At 32.9% G+C, this 17,782-nt stretch overlaps 3 protein-coding genes across 8 annotated transcripts; 1 reads left to right on the top strand and 2 right to left on the bottom strand.

Annotated features, from left to right (window-relative positions):
- Window positions 1-158: 158 nt before the first annotated feature.
- Window positions 159-4,568, top strand: LOC111315587 (uncharacterized). 6 transcript variants are annotated; one of them, XR_016330720.1, is made up of 5 exons: window positions 168-527; window positions 984-1,229; window positions 1,762-1,848; window positions 3,131-3,327; window positions 3,830-4,568. XR_016330720.1 is itself a non-coding variant. In XM_089749400.1 (3 exons), the coding sequence occupies exons 1-2, from the start codon at window positions 438-440 to the stop codon at window positions 1,206-1,208; spliced, it is 315 nt and encodes a 104-aa protein (XP_089605526.1). In that variant the 5' UTR covers window positions 159-437; the 3' UTR covers window positions 1,209-1,229; window positions 3,131-4,568. The 6 variants fall into 6 exon arrangements, 2 of the variants coding, with proteins under 2 accessions (XP_089605526.1, XP_089605525.1); XR_016330719.1 differs by having other exon boundaries at window positions 3,451-4,568; XR_016330722.1 differs by having other exon boundaries at window positions 159-527; window positions 3,131-4,568.
- On the bottom strand, window positions 2,473-6,094 carry LOC111315588 (putative beta-D-xylosidase 7). Its single transcript, XM_089749401.1, has 6 exons — window positions 5,549-6,094; window positions 4,875-5,174; window positions 4,570-4,739; window positions 4,361-4,458; window positions 3,431-4,195; window positions 2,473-3,313 (listed from the first exon to the last, which is right to left on the bottom strand). The coding sequence occupies exons 1-6, from the start codon at window positions 5,957-5,959 to the stop codon at window positions 2,724-2,726; spliced, it is 2,334 nt and encodes a 777-aa protein (XP_089605527.1). The 5' UTR covers window positions 5,960-6,094; the 3' UTR covers window positions 2,473-2,723.
- Window positions 6,095-7,001: 907 nt separating this feature from the next.
- Window positions 7,002-11,146, bottom strand: LOC111314954 (putative beta-D-xylosidase 7). The gene is made up of 6 exons (XM_022916573.2): window positions 10,738-11,146; window positions 10,339-10,638; window positions 9,815-9,984; window positions 9,580-9,677; window positions 7,889-8,650; window positions 7,002-7,758 (listed from the first exon to the last, which is right to left on the bottom strand). Exons 1-6 carry the CDS (start codon window positions 11,134-11,136, stop codon window positions 7,169-7,171), a joined length of 2,319 nt encoding a protein of 772 aa, XP_022772308.2. The 5' UTR covers window positions 11,137-11,146; the 3' UTR covers window positions 7,002-7,168.
- Between the last annotated feature and the right edge of the window lie 6,636 nt (window positions 11,147-17,782).

The raw sequence follows: 17,782 nt of genomic DNA, 5'->3' as shown, positions 1-17,782 counted from the left end.
TTAATTTTACCCTAATATAAATATTTAATATTTAAATTTAATTTCATCCTAATTAAAAAAATAAGCTCAATCCGACCAGTGTGAATTGGGCCAATTTTCCAACTAGTCATTCTTTTTAACTCACCCCTTTTGTGAATGTCGATAGAAAGTTGTAACTCACCAAGTATTACTGCTTATACAATGAGTTCAAAGGTCAACAACAATAAAAATGGCGAACACCTATATGGCTATATAGTCATTCCTTAGAAAAAAAAAACCATTGAAAATGGTAGCAGTTGCCTGTAGGTCTTTGTTTCCTTCCTGTAATAATAATCTCTGCTTTCGTAGTATATGAAGAGTGGGTCTGATTTCCTTCTAGCGAACTGCTGCCAAACACCACCGACCATCCCCATGAACATGTCGGGAACGAAGATGCTTCGCCTGACGATCTTAAGGTTATGATGGTCGCCAACTTGCTCTTGCTTGGCTCTGAAGTTGGTTTTGTCAACCCCTATTTCACAGAATATTTCATGTCCAAGTTTTTCAAGGTCAAATTTTTTTCAACCCTGTTTGCTGTAAGCAGTTTGAACTTTTAAAAAAACTTTATATCTCATGCATTAGGTGAAGGTGGTTATATTTATTAAATTATTTTCTGGGTTCATCGAATTCTTAAGGGAAATGAGAAATTTTGTTTTGAAAGATGACATGACCTTGCTTGGCTTGGAGGTGAGGTAGTTGCTATTGATTTATAAATAACAGTTATTTTTTGTTTGAAGAATAGAGAGATATAGGAATTCTGAAATCTCTGTGACTTTAAGTTCATTTGAATAAGACTTTGTCTGATTATTAAAATTATCGCTTGGTTTTGTATTTTTTTTGTTTGCTTCACAAAGGAAAAAACAAGTGGCAAAAGCAACAAACAATCAGTGGTTAAAGTTTTGTATTTTTATTTAGAAAATTTTGAAGTAAAAGATACTGACATTCTTTAGTAATAAGCAATGCAGAAATCTCTCCAGATTTTGAAGCCTGATATGCTACTAGTCAAAGGAGATGTTTCTGCAAACGGGTCAGAGTTGTCAAGAAGTAAATGGTTATCCGTGTTTCATCACTTTGATCTCATGTTGGGACCGTTTCTTGACCCCCCTTTACATGTTATTCTTGGTGAGAGGGATGTTGGAGAGTGTAGTGACCTTGATGCGAAGTCTGTTAATTGGAAGTTAAGGACATAGTCCAGCTTCAGTAGAGAGCAGGTAAATATATTTTTCTTATCGGTCTGCTCTCTATACTAGGCTTGTGTATCATGGATTTCATTTTAGAAAGTTTCCTTCTATTTTTTGGAAGAAATAATTTCCTGCATGGTAAAAGTTGCATGTTTGTGATAGAGTTTGGGTTGAATTGGAAGTTAAGGGCATGGTATTGAACCTACCGTCTTATAGACTGAACCTTCTCCTTTCTACTCCCTGGTTGATCATGGGTGAAGACCATCTTTTTTTGATGGGATCATGGGAGATGGGATGAATAATACAACAACAACAACCTCAAAAAACTAAGCCTTATATCCCATAACTTTAGGGAGATGGGATGAATAATGTTAAATAAAAAAATTTAAGCAAAATTTTACTCATTTTCTGAGATATGGATTAGCATGGTATTAATTCATCATGTCAATAGAATAAATACTTCAGACGCTTTTCTGGGATTGGCCCGTATGATGAATTAAAAATGTATTCACTAGCATTTGCCAAGCATTCTAATTAAAAATTGTCATTTTTTTCCCTTCAGAGGCTTTTCTGGGACTGGCCCTTATGATCTATCACAGACTGTCCCGCCAAATGCTAGTGAATACATTTTTCATTCTCTTAAACCTAGGTAAGCTTCTGCTTTTGAATCTGCAAATAATTTTCTGCTCACTTATCTTTGCACTTTCTATTGTAACCTAACGGCATGTATGCTTCCTCCTATTTATGCGATTATTAACTGTGGTTGAACTTCAACTACCAATAATTATTTGTTTTCCCCTTTGTTGGGCATAATGGTATGTTTGGAACAAGTTTAATGCCTTTTAGAATGCATCTTTGGAGGATTACCTGTTGACTAACTACATTTTGTTCAAATTGAGTATCATATAATAGAACTCATTATTCCCTCTAGGCATCTTTGATGTTAGATATGGCTACTTGAAAGTAATGATGATAAAGTAATTATATTTTAAACTTCTGGCAGTGAAGCAAATTTACACCTATATTCCTTGTTATTGTATCAAATACATTACAATTGAAAGGTTTAAGTTGATGATTTTGGAGTACCTCCCAAACATTTTATGTTGTGCATTATTCACATTGGAGACATGGCTAACTATATTCACATCAGTGTCACATTTCACGTTTTTACTGGCCTAGTATCGCATCAGCTAACAGACTTGTCAGAGTTGGTGACTTAACTACATAATCTAAAATCACATTTTGTGGGTCACTGGAACAAAATTTCTGTTTAGTGCAAAATAAAAATTTGATGAGTTCAAGTGCCATTAGTTTCATAATTTCATTTTCACTGTAGCTGATTGTTATTTATGAAATTGAAATGCATTGATTTGCAACTAATACCTGAAGGACTAAGGTGTTTAGGGCAACATTTATTTGGCTAGTGCCTTTTGGAATTTCCTATATAGTGATGCTTGGCTTGCTGCCTAGTTAGGGACCGTTTATCATCAACTGGGTGAATTTGCCAGTCCCTGCTCCCCTTGTTTAGATGACGACTCTGATCTCATACTCTTTGTTTTCCATAATCAAGAAATAAAAGCCTTCTTCTATAACCATCAAACCATCTTCATTGGCTCTGCTAAGGTGCTGGCAAGGGCTAAGTTCAAATTCAATTTCAGCCTTCTCTCCTGCCTTCAGATTCACACTCTGGAATCCAATCAATTGTTTCATGGGGTTCCCTTTTCCCACCCTTGAATGCCTAACAAATAACAACACTGGATGCTTACCTGCCATCTCTCCAGAGTTTTCAACTCCAACTTTGACTGTAAACTTACTCTTCTCACAGAGTTTGGTGCCCATCTCTGAAACTGATACAAATCTGATAGGATTGGACTTCCTGTTAATATGCTCACTTGGATGCTGATTGAAGTAAAGCTTTTTTTGGGTCACAGAGAGGAATTTGTAAGAATAATTTGAGTAGCTGAGCCCATAGCCGAAGTCAAAAACCTTTGGGCCTTGGTAGAATCTGTAAGTGCGGCCAGGGTAGCCTGAAGATGGTTCAGCACGCATCCTCATGTCTGTCATTGGTGTTTTGGTGAAACTTTGTGGATACCAAGTAACGGGCAATCTCCCTCCTGCATTGAAACAGGTATTGTAAGTCATTTATCTATAATACTGAATTGCCTCTTCCAGTTTTTTATGTAAAGAAATGGAATTAATTTTATCCTACAAGCTTTACAACTGAGGGTTACCTGGGTTATGGTCACCGAAGATGATTTCTGCTAGTGCAAGTCCCCCAGCTTCACCTGGATAACCGGCCCACAAAATGCTTCCAACATTCTGGTCATATTTGGCAAAAGATACATCTACTGGACCTCCGCAAAGAAGCACAAGAACAACAGGCTTCTTTGCAACTCTTGCAATGCTAGTGATGAGTTTCTTTTGCTTCCCTGGGAGCAACAAGTCCAGACGATCAAAATCTTCTCTCTCTTCAGTTTGATCAAGTCCCATTATTAACACCACCTGATCTGCTTCTTTTGCTATTTGAACTGCTTCCTCGATTAAAGCTGAAGAACAACTTATTGTGTTACAACCTGGGTGATACCTGGTTTTCTTAACATACTTCTGCAATGCTTGTAATGGTGTAACAGTTTTGCAAGGAGGGCCTTCATAGTTTCCAAGAAGTGTATGTGGAATATTTGCATTGGGGCCTATTACTGCAAGGGACCTGGTTTTTGCTCTTGAAAGAGGGAGAAGTCTGGCATGGTTCTTTAAAAGGACAATGCCATCGCGAGCAGCATCAAGGGCTAGATGTTGGTGCTTTTTGGAACAGACTTGGTTGAAACCAATGTTGCCAAAAGGCTGTTTAGCTGGATTGCCGTTGAAAAGCCCCAGTCTCATTCTAACAGAAAAAAGGTTCTGAAGGGCTCTATCTATCTGGGATTCAGGTAATTTATTCTTTTTGACAGCAGATTTGGTATGGTCCTGCAAATACGTACCACAGTTGACATCCATTCCTGCAAAGTTGTGATTCAAAGTTTGGTTTAGCATAAAGAGACAACATTCTGTGATCTGCTTGCTAAATCCCCAACAATGACAATCATAAACCTTTTGGCTAATCATTACGTTCAATGCTAGAAGTCCCTCTTAAACTGAAAACATGTCAAGAATGAAAGCATTACCAGCTTTGAGGGCATAAGCGACTGCATCCTCAGGTGATTTTGCATATCCCTGTTTCTCGTACATATTTTGGATTGCATCACAATCTGACACAATATACCTAGTAGTTTTCAACCCATCAATGCAAATAACATTAATTCATTTGTAATGTATCATAATAATAATCCAAGTGATTTGGCTATCAAGTTAATGGAATATTCACTTTCCTTACCCTTGGAAATCCCATTGTTTTCTGGCTGTTTTGGATAAGAGATTGTAGTCTGCACAGTTGGGGACTCCATTGACACGATTGTATGCACACATAATCCCGCTGGCTCTTCCCTGTTGTATGCAGCCATAGAATGAAGGCTGGTATGTATCTGCTAAATCCTGCAATGTTACCTGAAGCAAGGGGTAAAAAACGAAGGACTCTAATCAGAAATGAACCATCGACATGAAATCTACCAAAAATACTAAAAATGAAGATAAAAAAAAGAACAAACAAGATGGAAAACTTGTCTTAAAGTGTGGACTTACATTAGCATCAAAGACAAATCGACTGACACCCTTCCAGTTGTCCAAGTCATATGCTGTGAAGTGCTTGCAGCAGGCTGATGCTTGAAGATGTTGTCCAAGCTTCCCTCCTTGGAAAGAGTCTCCTTGAACCCCTCTCACGAATGACATTGCATACTTCCCTGAAACCAGTGGATCCTCACCCGGTGTCTCCTGCCCTCTTCCCCACCTTGGATCCCTATATATGTTTATATTTGGGGCCCAAAATGTCAGCCCTCTTGCTTGTCCAGCGTTAAATAGTGCTCTAGCTTCTCTTCCGATGACCTATACTCCATTATCAAAAAAACAATGTGAAAGCTCCAAGCAACAATCTTTCCAAATATGAGTAATTACTTTATCTTTGTGTAGGAGCCTATTATTTTATAGGTCAAATTGTACAAATAATCCATGTACATGAAATTGTAAATTTCAATTTAATTGGTAATAGAGTTAGTTTTTCATTGTTTTTTTTCACTAATGTGTATGTTGAATTGTTGATGTAGACATTGACTCTAATAAGGTGGCATTGATGAAAGATAATATAACATTTTTCAAAAAGTTTGAAATCTAAAAGGAATGACATGAATTTGTTTGGCATGGACCAAAGACTTTGGGTAAATTATCTAAACAATGTATGGTAGTAAGGAGTTGAGACTCACTTGACCAATGCGATACCAGAGGTGGGCATCAAAGGAAGCAGCAGTAAGAATGACTTGAGGAAAACTTGTGGCAGCTCGAATCTTCCCATTGAACTGGATGCCATAGGTGGAGTTGGAAACAAAGGCGACGCCATGTAAGGCTTCGGACCACCACTGGTAGGCAGGGATGCCGAGTCGTGGAATTGGAGGGGCTGTGTTAACTAGCTGTGATATTTTTTCATCAAGTGTGAGCCTAGATATTATGTCTTCAACTCTTTGGCTGATTGGCAATGTGGTATTGCAAAAAGGGTAGAGTTTGGATGATGGGTGAGAAGGATCACAGGTGACCGGTGGCTCAGCTGATTCAGCCAAGAGAAGAAGTGAAGTTAAGAGAATGAAAGATGAGAGATTGTAGAGCTTTGGGAGCTTCATTTTGTAAACTTTGTCTGCCTTTACGTGTGGATACTAATGACCGGCGGCCAAAATTACGATGAAGTAACCCCTATGTTATAACAATTATAATGTACCTAGAACATGATCCAAAGGATATGCTTCATTAACGACAGGATCCAGACCAATCGCCACAATTCTTGTAAAATTATGACCAATAAACAATGGTTGGATTTTCCTCATGCTTCATAACATGATATAAAAAAAGACTTGATCACATTGAGAACTGAAAAGTAAACAAGAAATTATAGTATATGATAATTACTTGATGGAGGATTGATTCTATATTTTTTGCAAACTACCACATGACATGGCAGATTAAAAAATTAATGATTTCACCCATCCTTAGGTTTACGCAATCAGCAATCACATGGTTCTTTCTCTTGTTAATGGATTTTTCTCTCTTGTTTAGCTTAATACTGTATTTAGTATGATTCTTTGAACTTCGAAAGAATGCTAATGAGTCAAAACCATAATGGAATATGTTAAATCTAGTTTTAGGATGATTGCTAAAGGAGTTTCAAAATTCTTGGGACAGGCATGGCCCTCTCCTGCTTTGATGTGGCACCACCAGAGAAAACGACTGTAGTCTCTGATTCATCTCAAATGCTCAAGAAATCGGATCCTTCATCCTTCATCCATCACCATCAGATCATCTTCATTTGCACTACTAAGATGCTCGGCTCAACTCAAATTTAATTTCTGCTCTTGCCCCTGCATTCGGATCAACAATTTTGAATCCCACCTATTGTTTCATTGGCCTCCCATTATAAGCCTTTGCTTACCTCACAAACAGCAACACCGCATGCTTTGCCCTATGTTAATACCCTTCCACTACTAATGGTGAAAAAATTTAGATGAAAAAGAATTAATATATATATATATATATATAATATCAATTAATTCCTCAATAGAAGGCATCTAAGAATTGTTTGGTCTGGAAAATCTCAATCTTGGTACAATTTGGAAGATCATGTTGGCTTAAACTGAAGATTGTTTTTTCTGAAGGCCACCTTAATAAATGTTTTGCATGCATAGTCTGGCCTTCTGCCATATGTTTCATTCAACCAACAACTAGATACAAAGTAGAATTAAAACAAAGCTTCTTCCTAAAAATACATGATGGATATTAATATCTTATGTACTTGATAAATTATTATCGGAACTTGTGGCCTGTCTGGCCCACATGTATCAAATTACAATAGTAATTGGGTGCTTATCATCTCCTACAACCAGGAAATGTATTCCTTCTTCCATTACCATCAGACCATATTCATTAGCCCTACTTAGATGCTCACAGGGGCTTACCTCAAACTGAATTTCAGCCATTTCCCCTGCACTTAAAATCACACTTTGGAATCCAATCAATTGTTTCTTTGGCCTCCCATCTCCACGGTTTCCTTGCCTTGCAAATAGCAACACGGGATGCTTACCTGCCATCTCCCCATGATTTTTCACTCCAACACAAACTATAAACTTCCTTTGATCGCAGACTTCTGCACCTAGCTCTGAAACTAGTTTGTATTGTACGGAATCTGAGGTCACAGTCGTACGTAAACTTGAAGAATGATTCAAGTAAATACTATTTTGGGACGCACGGGTGAACTCATAAGAATACTTTGAATAACTAATGCCATAACCAAATTCAAAGACTTTGTCTCCTTTATAGAATCTATAGGTGCGGCCAGGATAGTCTGAAGATGATTCGGGCCTCATCCTCATGTCTGTCATTGGTACTTTGGTAAACTCTTGAGGATACCAAGTTACAGGTAATCTTCCCCCTGCATGGCAACATTTAGTGAACCATCATTAATCATAACATTTCTTTAGCAATCGACAGCATCAGTTATTTTGCATAGATAGAAAAGAAGCACTTTTTCTCTAAGCAAGGACATGGTGATGGCTTGTTACCTGGGTTGTGATCACCAAAGATTATTTCTGCAAGTGCAATACCTCCTCCTTGTCCGGGATAACCTGCCCAAAAAATGCCACCAATTCTCGGATCATCCTTGGCAAAAGAAACATCAATTGGACCTCCAGAAAGAAGCACCAAAACAACCGGTCTCTTTGCAGCTTTTGCAACACTAGTGATGAGTTCCTGTTGCCTCCCAGGAAGCAACAAATCAACACGATCAAGCTCCTCTCTTTCTTGAGTTTCATCTAATCCCATCATCAACACTACATAATCTGCCTGTTTTGCTATGTCTACAGCTTTGTCACTTGCACCAGTAGAACAAGAAACAGTATCACAACCAGGGCGGTAAACAGTGTTCTTAACATAGCTCTGTAATGCTTGCAAAGGAGTAACAGACTTGCACGGAGGGCCTGCATAGTTTCCAAGAAGTGTTTTTGCAGAATTGGCATTAGGGCCTATTACAGCAAGGGACGTGGTTGCTTTTGGAAGTGGAAGGAGTTTTGCATCATTCTTTAAAAGGACAATGCCATTGCGAGCAGCTTCAAGTGCTAGAACCTGGTGCTCTGGGGAGCAAACTTGGTCAGTCCCAATGTTGCCAAAAGGACGTTGCCCTGGATTTCCATCAAAAAGGCCTAACCTCATTCTAACAGCAAAGAGATTATGCAGAGCTCTGTCTATTTCAGATTCAGGCAGTTTTTTCTGCATTACTGCTGATTTGGTATATTTCTGCAAGTAGGATCCACAGTTGACATCCATGCCTGTAAATGTTTGTCAAACAAAAACATAATGGCATCTATTTGTTTTATCCACAAAATTTTCATGATTGAAATGTTAAATGGAATTCACGAGCAGTATAAATCCATCAACAGAAATGAAACAAAAACCATTTTCTTGGGATGCAGTAGTTTGTTTTAATTAAATTTCATTCTATTCCAATAAACTAAGGTCTTTGTGAACCAAAGTCAACAATTAGTTCATACCTTCCACCTTATATATTACCTCTTTGTTGTCTTTCCCATAAGAAAAACAAGAAACAACTTTCATAAAATGCAAGTGTTCAACTAAATCACATTAATCATTTATAAATAAATGCTGTCACAATTAGCATTGGCCTCATAAAATCTCATTTAGATTGCATAAATTACATATGACAAGTATCACCTTTTAAGTTTTTTTATGATGCTTGTCATAGAGATTATCAAAGATGAATTATCAAAATTTCATCACATTCTTTAAAATCCTATGCTACACGTTTTCCATAGAAGTATTTCTCGCTACAATTGTAGGTGCAGAAAATGTTAGAAGACGAGTGCCAGTAATATTCAATTTTCCCCTCTTGGTAAGGAACTGCATCAATCTAAGCGTACAGAAGAATTAAAGAAGACAAAAGTCTTAGCAGGCTGCCATGGGCACAAGCCGCACATACTGTAATAGGCTATGAGCCCACAGGATCACGATTCACAGTGGTGCAATATCTAGGATCCAAAATCGTAGACATACTGTAATAGTGTGATGAGGAAGAAATTATTGGTAGTGTGTGGACTTTGCAATTATTAGAACTCAAATTCTGATACCCTCAAATACCAAAAAAGACAAAATATGAAAATACACGGACAAAGATAAAACTAGGCACATGTTGCTGCAATGCTACATAGGATAATATTACAAAGGCTGAGGTCCCGCATACCAGCTGTAAGAACATCAACAACAGCATCTTCCGGTGATTTGGCATATCCTTGAGCATTATGAATGATCGCGACTGCATCACAATCCGATGTGATATACCTGATTAAAATTTTCATGCAGTGAATAGAGTCAATTAGAACTAATAATTTATTTTAACATATTAAAATGTCATTGGGGTCTTGACAATTGACAAATGACAGGAAAAGAATACGCAGCACTTTATTGATATAAATTACCCTTTGAAATCCCATAATCCTCTCGCTGTCTTGGATAAGAGATTGGAATCTGCACAGCTTGGGACTCCATTCACTCTGTTGTAAGCACACATTATGCCGCTTGCTCGTCCATCTTGTACACAGCTCTGGAATGGTGGTTGGTATGTGTCGGCTAAATCTTGCACAGTAACCTACAAATATCCAAACAAAAAGTGTTAACTGCAACAGCAAAAGTTAAATACTGTTCTGGATGAGAGAGTTTGTAACATTAGAGACTAAAGTCGCTTTTACTAAAGTGGAATAACAACCGCATTTTCCTCCACTATAACAACTGGCTTCAACTGTAAGTCTTCTCCTCTTTGTCAAGGAAATATGAGTATTGAACAATGCCCATGAATCAGGGTAAAACCCGATAAAGCGCATGCTTTCTGATCAAATATAAAATTCATAACGCTCACCTATAAACTAGGAGGAATCTTTGAAACAAGCTCCAAATCCAAAATGCATATAATCATAAAAATAAAACAACAATGGCTAACACTTACACGAGCATCAAAGACAAACCGGTTCATACCCTTCCAATTATCCAAATCATAAGCCGTAAAATGCTTACAACAAGCAGAAGCTTGAAGGTGCCCATTGAGCTTCCCTCCTTGAAAGGTGTCTCCTTGAATCCCTCTTACATATGACACTGCATATTTCCCTGTAACAAGTGGATCCTCCCCTGGGGTCTCCTGCCCTCTCCCCCATCTGGGGTCCCTGAATATGTTAATATTTGGTGCCCAAAATGTCATTCCATAAGCTTGCCCTGCATTATATATTGCTCTTCCTTCTCTTCCGATCACCTTCATTAACATCATTACAATTAATAACATATCAGCCTTACAAAAAGTTCAAAGTAAACGATTAAATAACTAAATTTTCATTGAATTGACTAGACTTACTTGGCCAATGCGGTACCATTGATAAGCATCAAAAGAAGCAGCAGTGAGGATGACCTGAGGGAAGCTAGTGGCAGCTTTAATAGTACCATTAAACTTGATCCCAGGGCCTACACTGGTAACACCATGTAATGCCTCGGACCACCACTCGTAGGTTGGGATACCAAGCCGTGGAATTGCTGGAGCTGAGTTAACAAGTTGAGAGATTTTCTCATCTAATGTCAGCCTGGAAACAAGGTCCCTAGCCCTTTGAATAATGGGTAGTGTGGTTTGGCAAAAAGGGTAGTTTTTGGTTGATGGGTCCGATGAATCACATGAAAATGGAGGTTGAGTTGAACCAACATGGACGACAAGTAGAGTGAAACTGATTAAGCAAACCAAACAAAGTTCTTGCAACATCATTGTGAGAATTGAGTGGTGGTGAAGCTGAGAGTACTTTTTAAGTTCAGTGAGAACTGAGATGTTGTCTCAGTTTGTTCATTTGTCAGAAATGAATGACCTGATTGCCCTTGCATTATACATTTCTAAATCGGTTTTTTCGGGTAAAAATGTAAAGATAAGCATCGTCCTGCCATCTTTCTTTATTCCACTTTTGGCTTAGGGTTAAGAATGGTGGAAACTAGGTTGTTAACTGGACCTTTCTTTTGATTGGTGAACGGTGAAGTAAAAGGTTTCCAAAGTGACACAGAAATGTGATGGTTTTAGAACGAAGAATTTAACTCGAGAAGCATTTCAATTCTAATTTTTTTATTAATTTTATAATTATTTAATCACAATAAAATATTATACAAAACATCATCATTTATAAATATAAATTTTATTCAAAATTTTAATAAATTTGTTAAAGATATTTTTAAGTTTAGAATATAAATCGATTATCTCCGCAACAAATAATTTTAAGTATTTTTAATTTTTAAATCGACGTATAACATCACATCAAATTACGTTATTATTTTATTTTATAAATTATTTATTATTTATTTATAAATAAAATCATTCAAGTATTATTAATTTAATTGAATTTTTTTTTATATTTTGATCTTTATTTTGAATATTGAAATACAAACATTAAATAATACATTTTATTTTTGTTTCTATTCACTTTTTTTTTTTGTGATTATAAGATTTTAACCACTAATTAATTCAACACTAACAAATTTATTAATAATTAATTATAATATAATAAATATAATTAGTATAGGTGAAATTGCATTTTGTTCGATTCTACTAAGGGATTCGTGAATGGATATCTTGACTCGAGTAGTGGAGTTGCTTACTGTTACAAGGAAGAAGAAGAAGAATTACTATTTCAGAGGATCTTCATATAGTGAGAAATTCACATGGGGCGGTTCCTTTTGCACATACTTTATTTAAAAAGTCAATAATCCAATTTAGCATTTCATTGACGGCTAACAGCATATGCATTATTATGATTATCCTTATACGACAAATAATTTTAAAAAGAAAAAAAAATTCAAATCCTGCTCAAAAAGATTATGTAAAAAGCAATTGAATCAAATATGATAAGTATTACCACCATTTGATCTTTTAAAGAAAATCAATACCTACCATCTCCTTTTATACTAAAATGTAAGAAAAAAATTCAAACCCAATTTAAAAAATAAAATTATTTATTAATTATTAAATAAAATATTCGTATTTACACAGAAGATATTATTTATTTGTCATTGAACAGGGCTTAGATTTGTAGACATGGGCTTGAATGTATGTGGGGTGATCTGCTTCAAAAATGCCATTGATGGGGTTCTTAATTAGTTGGTCAGATCCAGCCAGCCCATGAGAACGTTGTGCGGCTGCTGGCACTGGCAGGCACTTCACCTTGCAATAATTTGTTGCCTTGACAATGTGAAAATCTGGGATGAAGATAAATCATGAAACAAATAAGGCAAGCAATTAAAAGCGGATTGTAGTTGCATTAGTGGCCAAATATTCAATTTTGAACCTCAAAAAAAGACTTGGTAATTAATCTGGTCTACTGGGACTGATGTAAACAAGAAGATTTAACAAAGTAGTCACCAAAGTTTTATTGGATTGTGCAATCTGCTATTAGTACTATACATGAGATTTTGAGATCGAATTTTACTTATAAATATTTATTGAGGTTTTCGAATGTATAATTTATAATCATTTATTTTAAATTTGATATGATATATTTTATCATGATTTAAATAATTAAATAATTTATTTATTTTGAAATTTTTTGTAAAAAAATATATATATATGTGCTGTAATTTATAAAATTATCCTTATAAATAATACTTTCTTACTAAACCCATCATTACAAGCAGCTTGTAGCCGACATATTTTGCCATAATTTATCCTTTTTCTTTTATAATTAATTTAAGTTATCCTATTGTTCATCTCACTTTCCTAATTCCCTACATTTTTCTACACAACAATAGTGGAATGTCGGTCATTAAAAATGACAAAAAATACTTGACGAAGTAATTTAGTATATACATCAATGATTAAAGAGTGATTATGGTCATTGATGTACTAAACAAAATATTGTTACCAAGATATAACTTGATATATATTGATCCTAACTTATTTTTCACGTCGTATTGTACATTTTCATCAAGAGGGGACGCATGATTGATCTTTCCAAAGAAAGGATAGCCCACCGCCCACCACCAACTAGTAGCAAGGGGGCCAATGGGATTCCAACAACGTTGGCTATCACAAAAACACTCGTGACTCGTCCAATCTACTCCATACATCCCTTAGCCCCCCCTTTTTTCCTTTTTTTTTTTTTTGTTGGGGGGGGGGGGGGGGTGTTGTGGTTTGTTTTATTTGAACAATTCTAGGGAAAATCCAATTCTGATGGTGCATGACCCATCCGATGCACAACATGACAACAAGCACAAGCACGGGCACTTTTTTTTATTAGGAAAGTAATCGATTGAATTCAAATTTATATAATATTAAATTCATAATATTTAAGTTTTAGTTTATTTTAAATTGGAGATTTAAAATTTAGTTTAAATTTGATTAAGTATTTTTTAAGTCGAATTTCATTTAAGATAAAAATTAAATTATTCGAGATCATTTGATTATATTTATTTAACATGTAAAAATAAATTTAATTTTTATAATCAATAAAAATTAAGTATTACGAATAATCAAATTATATATTAAGTATATTACGAATAAAATGAATAATTATTAATTAAAATAATTAAAATATATTAAAATATAAATATTCAATTAAGTTTATAAATTATTTGAATCAGATATTAAAATATTTAAATTTAATTTGTTTGATAAATTAAATTATTTAAATTCAAACTCGATTAGATAATAATTAAATTAAATTTCAATTTTATTTAAATTAAATCTAAATAATTTATAAATATTAATATATTATTTACACTCTTAACTTTTATCAAACAATTTTGTCATACACAAACAGTAAATTTCGTCGTAGAGTTTTATCATTTCGTGGGAGTGCAAGAGTTTTGTCATAGAGTTTCCTTGAAAAGATTTTTTATTTAAGTTTATTTGATCGATGGGAAATGAAATTGAGAGTGAATTTTTGTTTTCATTAGAATAGTTGTCAATCACAATCAAACCTGGCTGGAAACTCTTTCTTTCCATGAAAAATAGAAACAAGAAAATAAGAGATGATTTCTCTGCAGAGGGATTACTATTTGCATATTCTTTGTCTTCTTCTATTCTCTTTCAATGGGTTGCCCACCTGATCTAAGATGGATATATGTGAAACAAAATGCCCCCTATTTGATTGATCCCACTTTGATAATGGCTTAATGGAAAACAAGTTTTTTCCTCCTTTCAACATCCCTCCCTCCTAGTTCTTATCTTTCAATAATTTTATTTTTCTCTTATCAAACCTAGTGTTTGAAAAGGAGATTACCAACAATTTAACATTGTTGACATTGAATTTCAGGTTCTACAATGTTCTCCCACCCAACTACCTAAGAAGGGAGAGTCACGTCAAGGTAAAAGCTACGGTCCTGAAATTTATCTCCCCCCATCATTACCGATAACAAAAAAAAAAAAAAAGAAAGAAAAAGTAATTAAAATTTTTTCCAATGGTGGAGTAGCTTACATGCGCAAGTTCGAAGATGATATTCTTATGTATTGATTTTTATAAAATTTGAAAAGATTTGATTATAATATATTTAATATTAAATTTTAAATTTTTTTATAAAATTAAACTTTTGTGATTTTTAATGTAAAAAAAATAAAATAAAATAAAAATTTTAGATGTTAAAAAAAAAAGATATAATTTTTTAATATTAAAAAAAAAGACAACAAAAAAAAGACAGAGGGAGTAAAAATTTTGACAAATGAGATTTGATAAATAAATAAATAAAGTCTGTTTTTATTAGGTTTTGAATTCAAATTCAAAACACCATCGGCTTGAATTATATAAAATATAATTTATATTGTATAAGGGTATTATAGTGCAAATATTAAAAATTATATTACACTATTTATGTTTTAAAATTTAACAAAAAAATTTATCTAGACATGTTTGGGTTGTATCATTATTAATTTAAGTGAATCATAATAGAATTTGAAGTTTTAATTATTGAATTAAGTTAGGCTTAGACAAATATTTAAGATGTTGATATCATGTTTAGATTTGACTAGACTTATGAATACCTAATAAAGAGTTATTCTATTTTTTTTATATTTTTGGCAAGTAATATGCAAAATAAGAAAATTAAATTAATATAATATGAGATTCATTTGATTGAACTCATATGATTTTAATGATTTAATTGAATAAAAAAAGTATGATTAAATAAATGTGTATTTAGGTAAATTTATATCTCAAAAAGAAAAACACACACAAATAGACATGCAAACTAAAGGTAGAGATCATAGATGAAGAATGAATATGCTTTTGTCACCTAAGCTAATTCAAATAGGATGACATTGATTTCACCTTTATAAAATGAATTCAGCGTATATGGTATGCTAGTAATAAAATAGTTGAAAAGTAATTGTTTGTGTTGAACTTTGATCTTAGAGTATTTTTGAAAAAAAAAAAGACAATTAAAGGCAAAGATAAAAAAATATATCTATGTTTGCACTCTACAAATTAGAATGAGTGAGGTTGAAATGTCGAAAGAAGAGTAGTAAAAAAAAATTATAACTATAATGAATTTATTTTAATGACGTTTAAACATTCATATTTATAAATAAGTCATAAGAGAGCATTAGTAGATAATAAAAATGTGACTGAATTGATATGATTAGATAATGTATAATATAAAATTTTAAAATTTAATTAATTTAAATTTGAATTAATTTTTTAAAAAATTAATTTGATTTAAATTAAAATTTAATTGTTTTTTTATTCATCAATTTTTCTAATTTTATATATGATTTTAATATAATATTTTAATAGATTTAAATAAATTTAGATATGTTATCTTATAAAAATTTAAAAAATATATAAACATTAATAAAAATATATAATTTAATTCAATTTAACTTTTTTTGTTTGTTCACTTTTTAATTCAAATTTAATATATACATTTAATATTTAAATTTAATTTAAACTAAATAAAAAATATTAATTTGAATTTAACATTATAATTTCAAATTAATTTTTGATTTTACAAATTTTTTCTCACCTTTAACCATTGCCCGACGGTTCTATCTTAAGGTGAAGTAAAAACCTGATAATCTAAAATATTAAAAAATTATAAATGATATATTATGAAAATTATAAAAAAAAATGATATAATTTAAAATTTTATAACAAATAAATATATGAGCTTAACAAAAACTAAAAAATTATTTTATATTTTTTATATCAATATAAATTATATTATATAAATTTTTATGTAAAATAAAATATAAATATATAAATTATTAATATTTGATACAAATTATCAAATTTTAATAATTGAAAAAACAGGGATCCAGAGGCCAAGACCCCACCCAGGCCCCTGGGTTGATACCATTTGACCGACCAAAATGGACCAAAAGCCAGAAGGAAAGCGGTGGACGATAACCCCTCACCAACCAAACCACGATTGAACACTAACCCTGGTTAAAACTTTTTGCTTTTAATTTATTAAAATAGATAAGTCGAGGGACCCCTCAGCTTGTAGGCCACGTGTTAGAACCGGAGAGTGCTAAGCTTCTGGAACTCGTGCTGTGAGCCAACACGTGGACACTGCAGTGAGGATAATGGGCCTCACGAATTGCCAAGTTTTATTTAATTAAAATAATTAATGATTTTTATCATTATAGCGCGATTTAAGGTAAGTTATATATTACGAATTTTGCTAATGAGTTTTTAAAATTAATTATATTATTTACAATAATTTTATATAAATGAAGTAATTGATAATTTTATTTATGATTTTTAAAAGTATTTATTTAATATAATAAACTTAAAAGGTAACACTATATACTAATATTAATTATAAATCTCAAACAATGCCTATTAACGTTAATTTATTTGATTTTATTAATAATTTTTTAATGAAATTTGCAAGATACCTCCTAAATTTGTTAGGAATAGAAAAGCCTCTGCCAACTGAGATTCTGACAGCTGTCGGCGGAAATTTGTCATCAGGATTAGCAATTTTCCTTATGCATTTGATTGAAGTCAAATACAATTAACATTTTGGGAACGAATTTACAGAACTGTCCTTTTTCGTGTAAAAATGAGAAAAAAAAAATGAAAAGTGAGAACAAAATGCTATGGATATGAATTTACACCGTGTTCAACGACAGTGGTTCTTCATAATGGATCGCAATGGATAATTTATTAAGTGTTCGTTTGAATTTTATTATATTTTTAATGTAATAAATTTTAAGTTATTATATTATTAGTTGAATTTAAATATTAATTTTAATAAAATTTATTTAATATAAAATTTTTATTAAAAATTTTTAATTATAATTATAATAATTTTTTAATCATAAATATAATATTTTTTATTATTAATTTTAATTTTATCAAAATTAATATTATCGTCCACCTAAATAAAACTTAAGTGAAAATTTTCAAATAATGAAAGAAAATGTAGGAAAGGAT

Source organism: Durio zibethinus, chromosome 20 (genome assembly GCF_047325235.1).
Source record: "Durio zibethinus cultivar Kanyao isolate XHJ-2024 chromosome 20, ASM4732523v1, whole genome shotgun sequence".
NCBI classification, from domain to species: Eukaryota; Viridiplantae; Streptophyta; class Magnoliopsida; order Malvales; family Malvaceae; genus Durio; species Durio zibethinus.
Note: the sequence above shows the minus strand (reverse complement) of the source record. Positions and strands in the feature narration are given on the sequence as shown.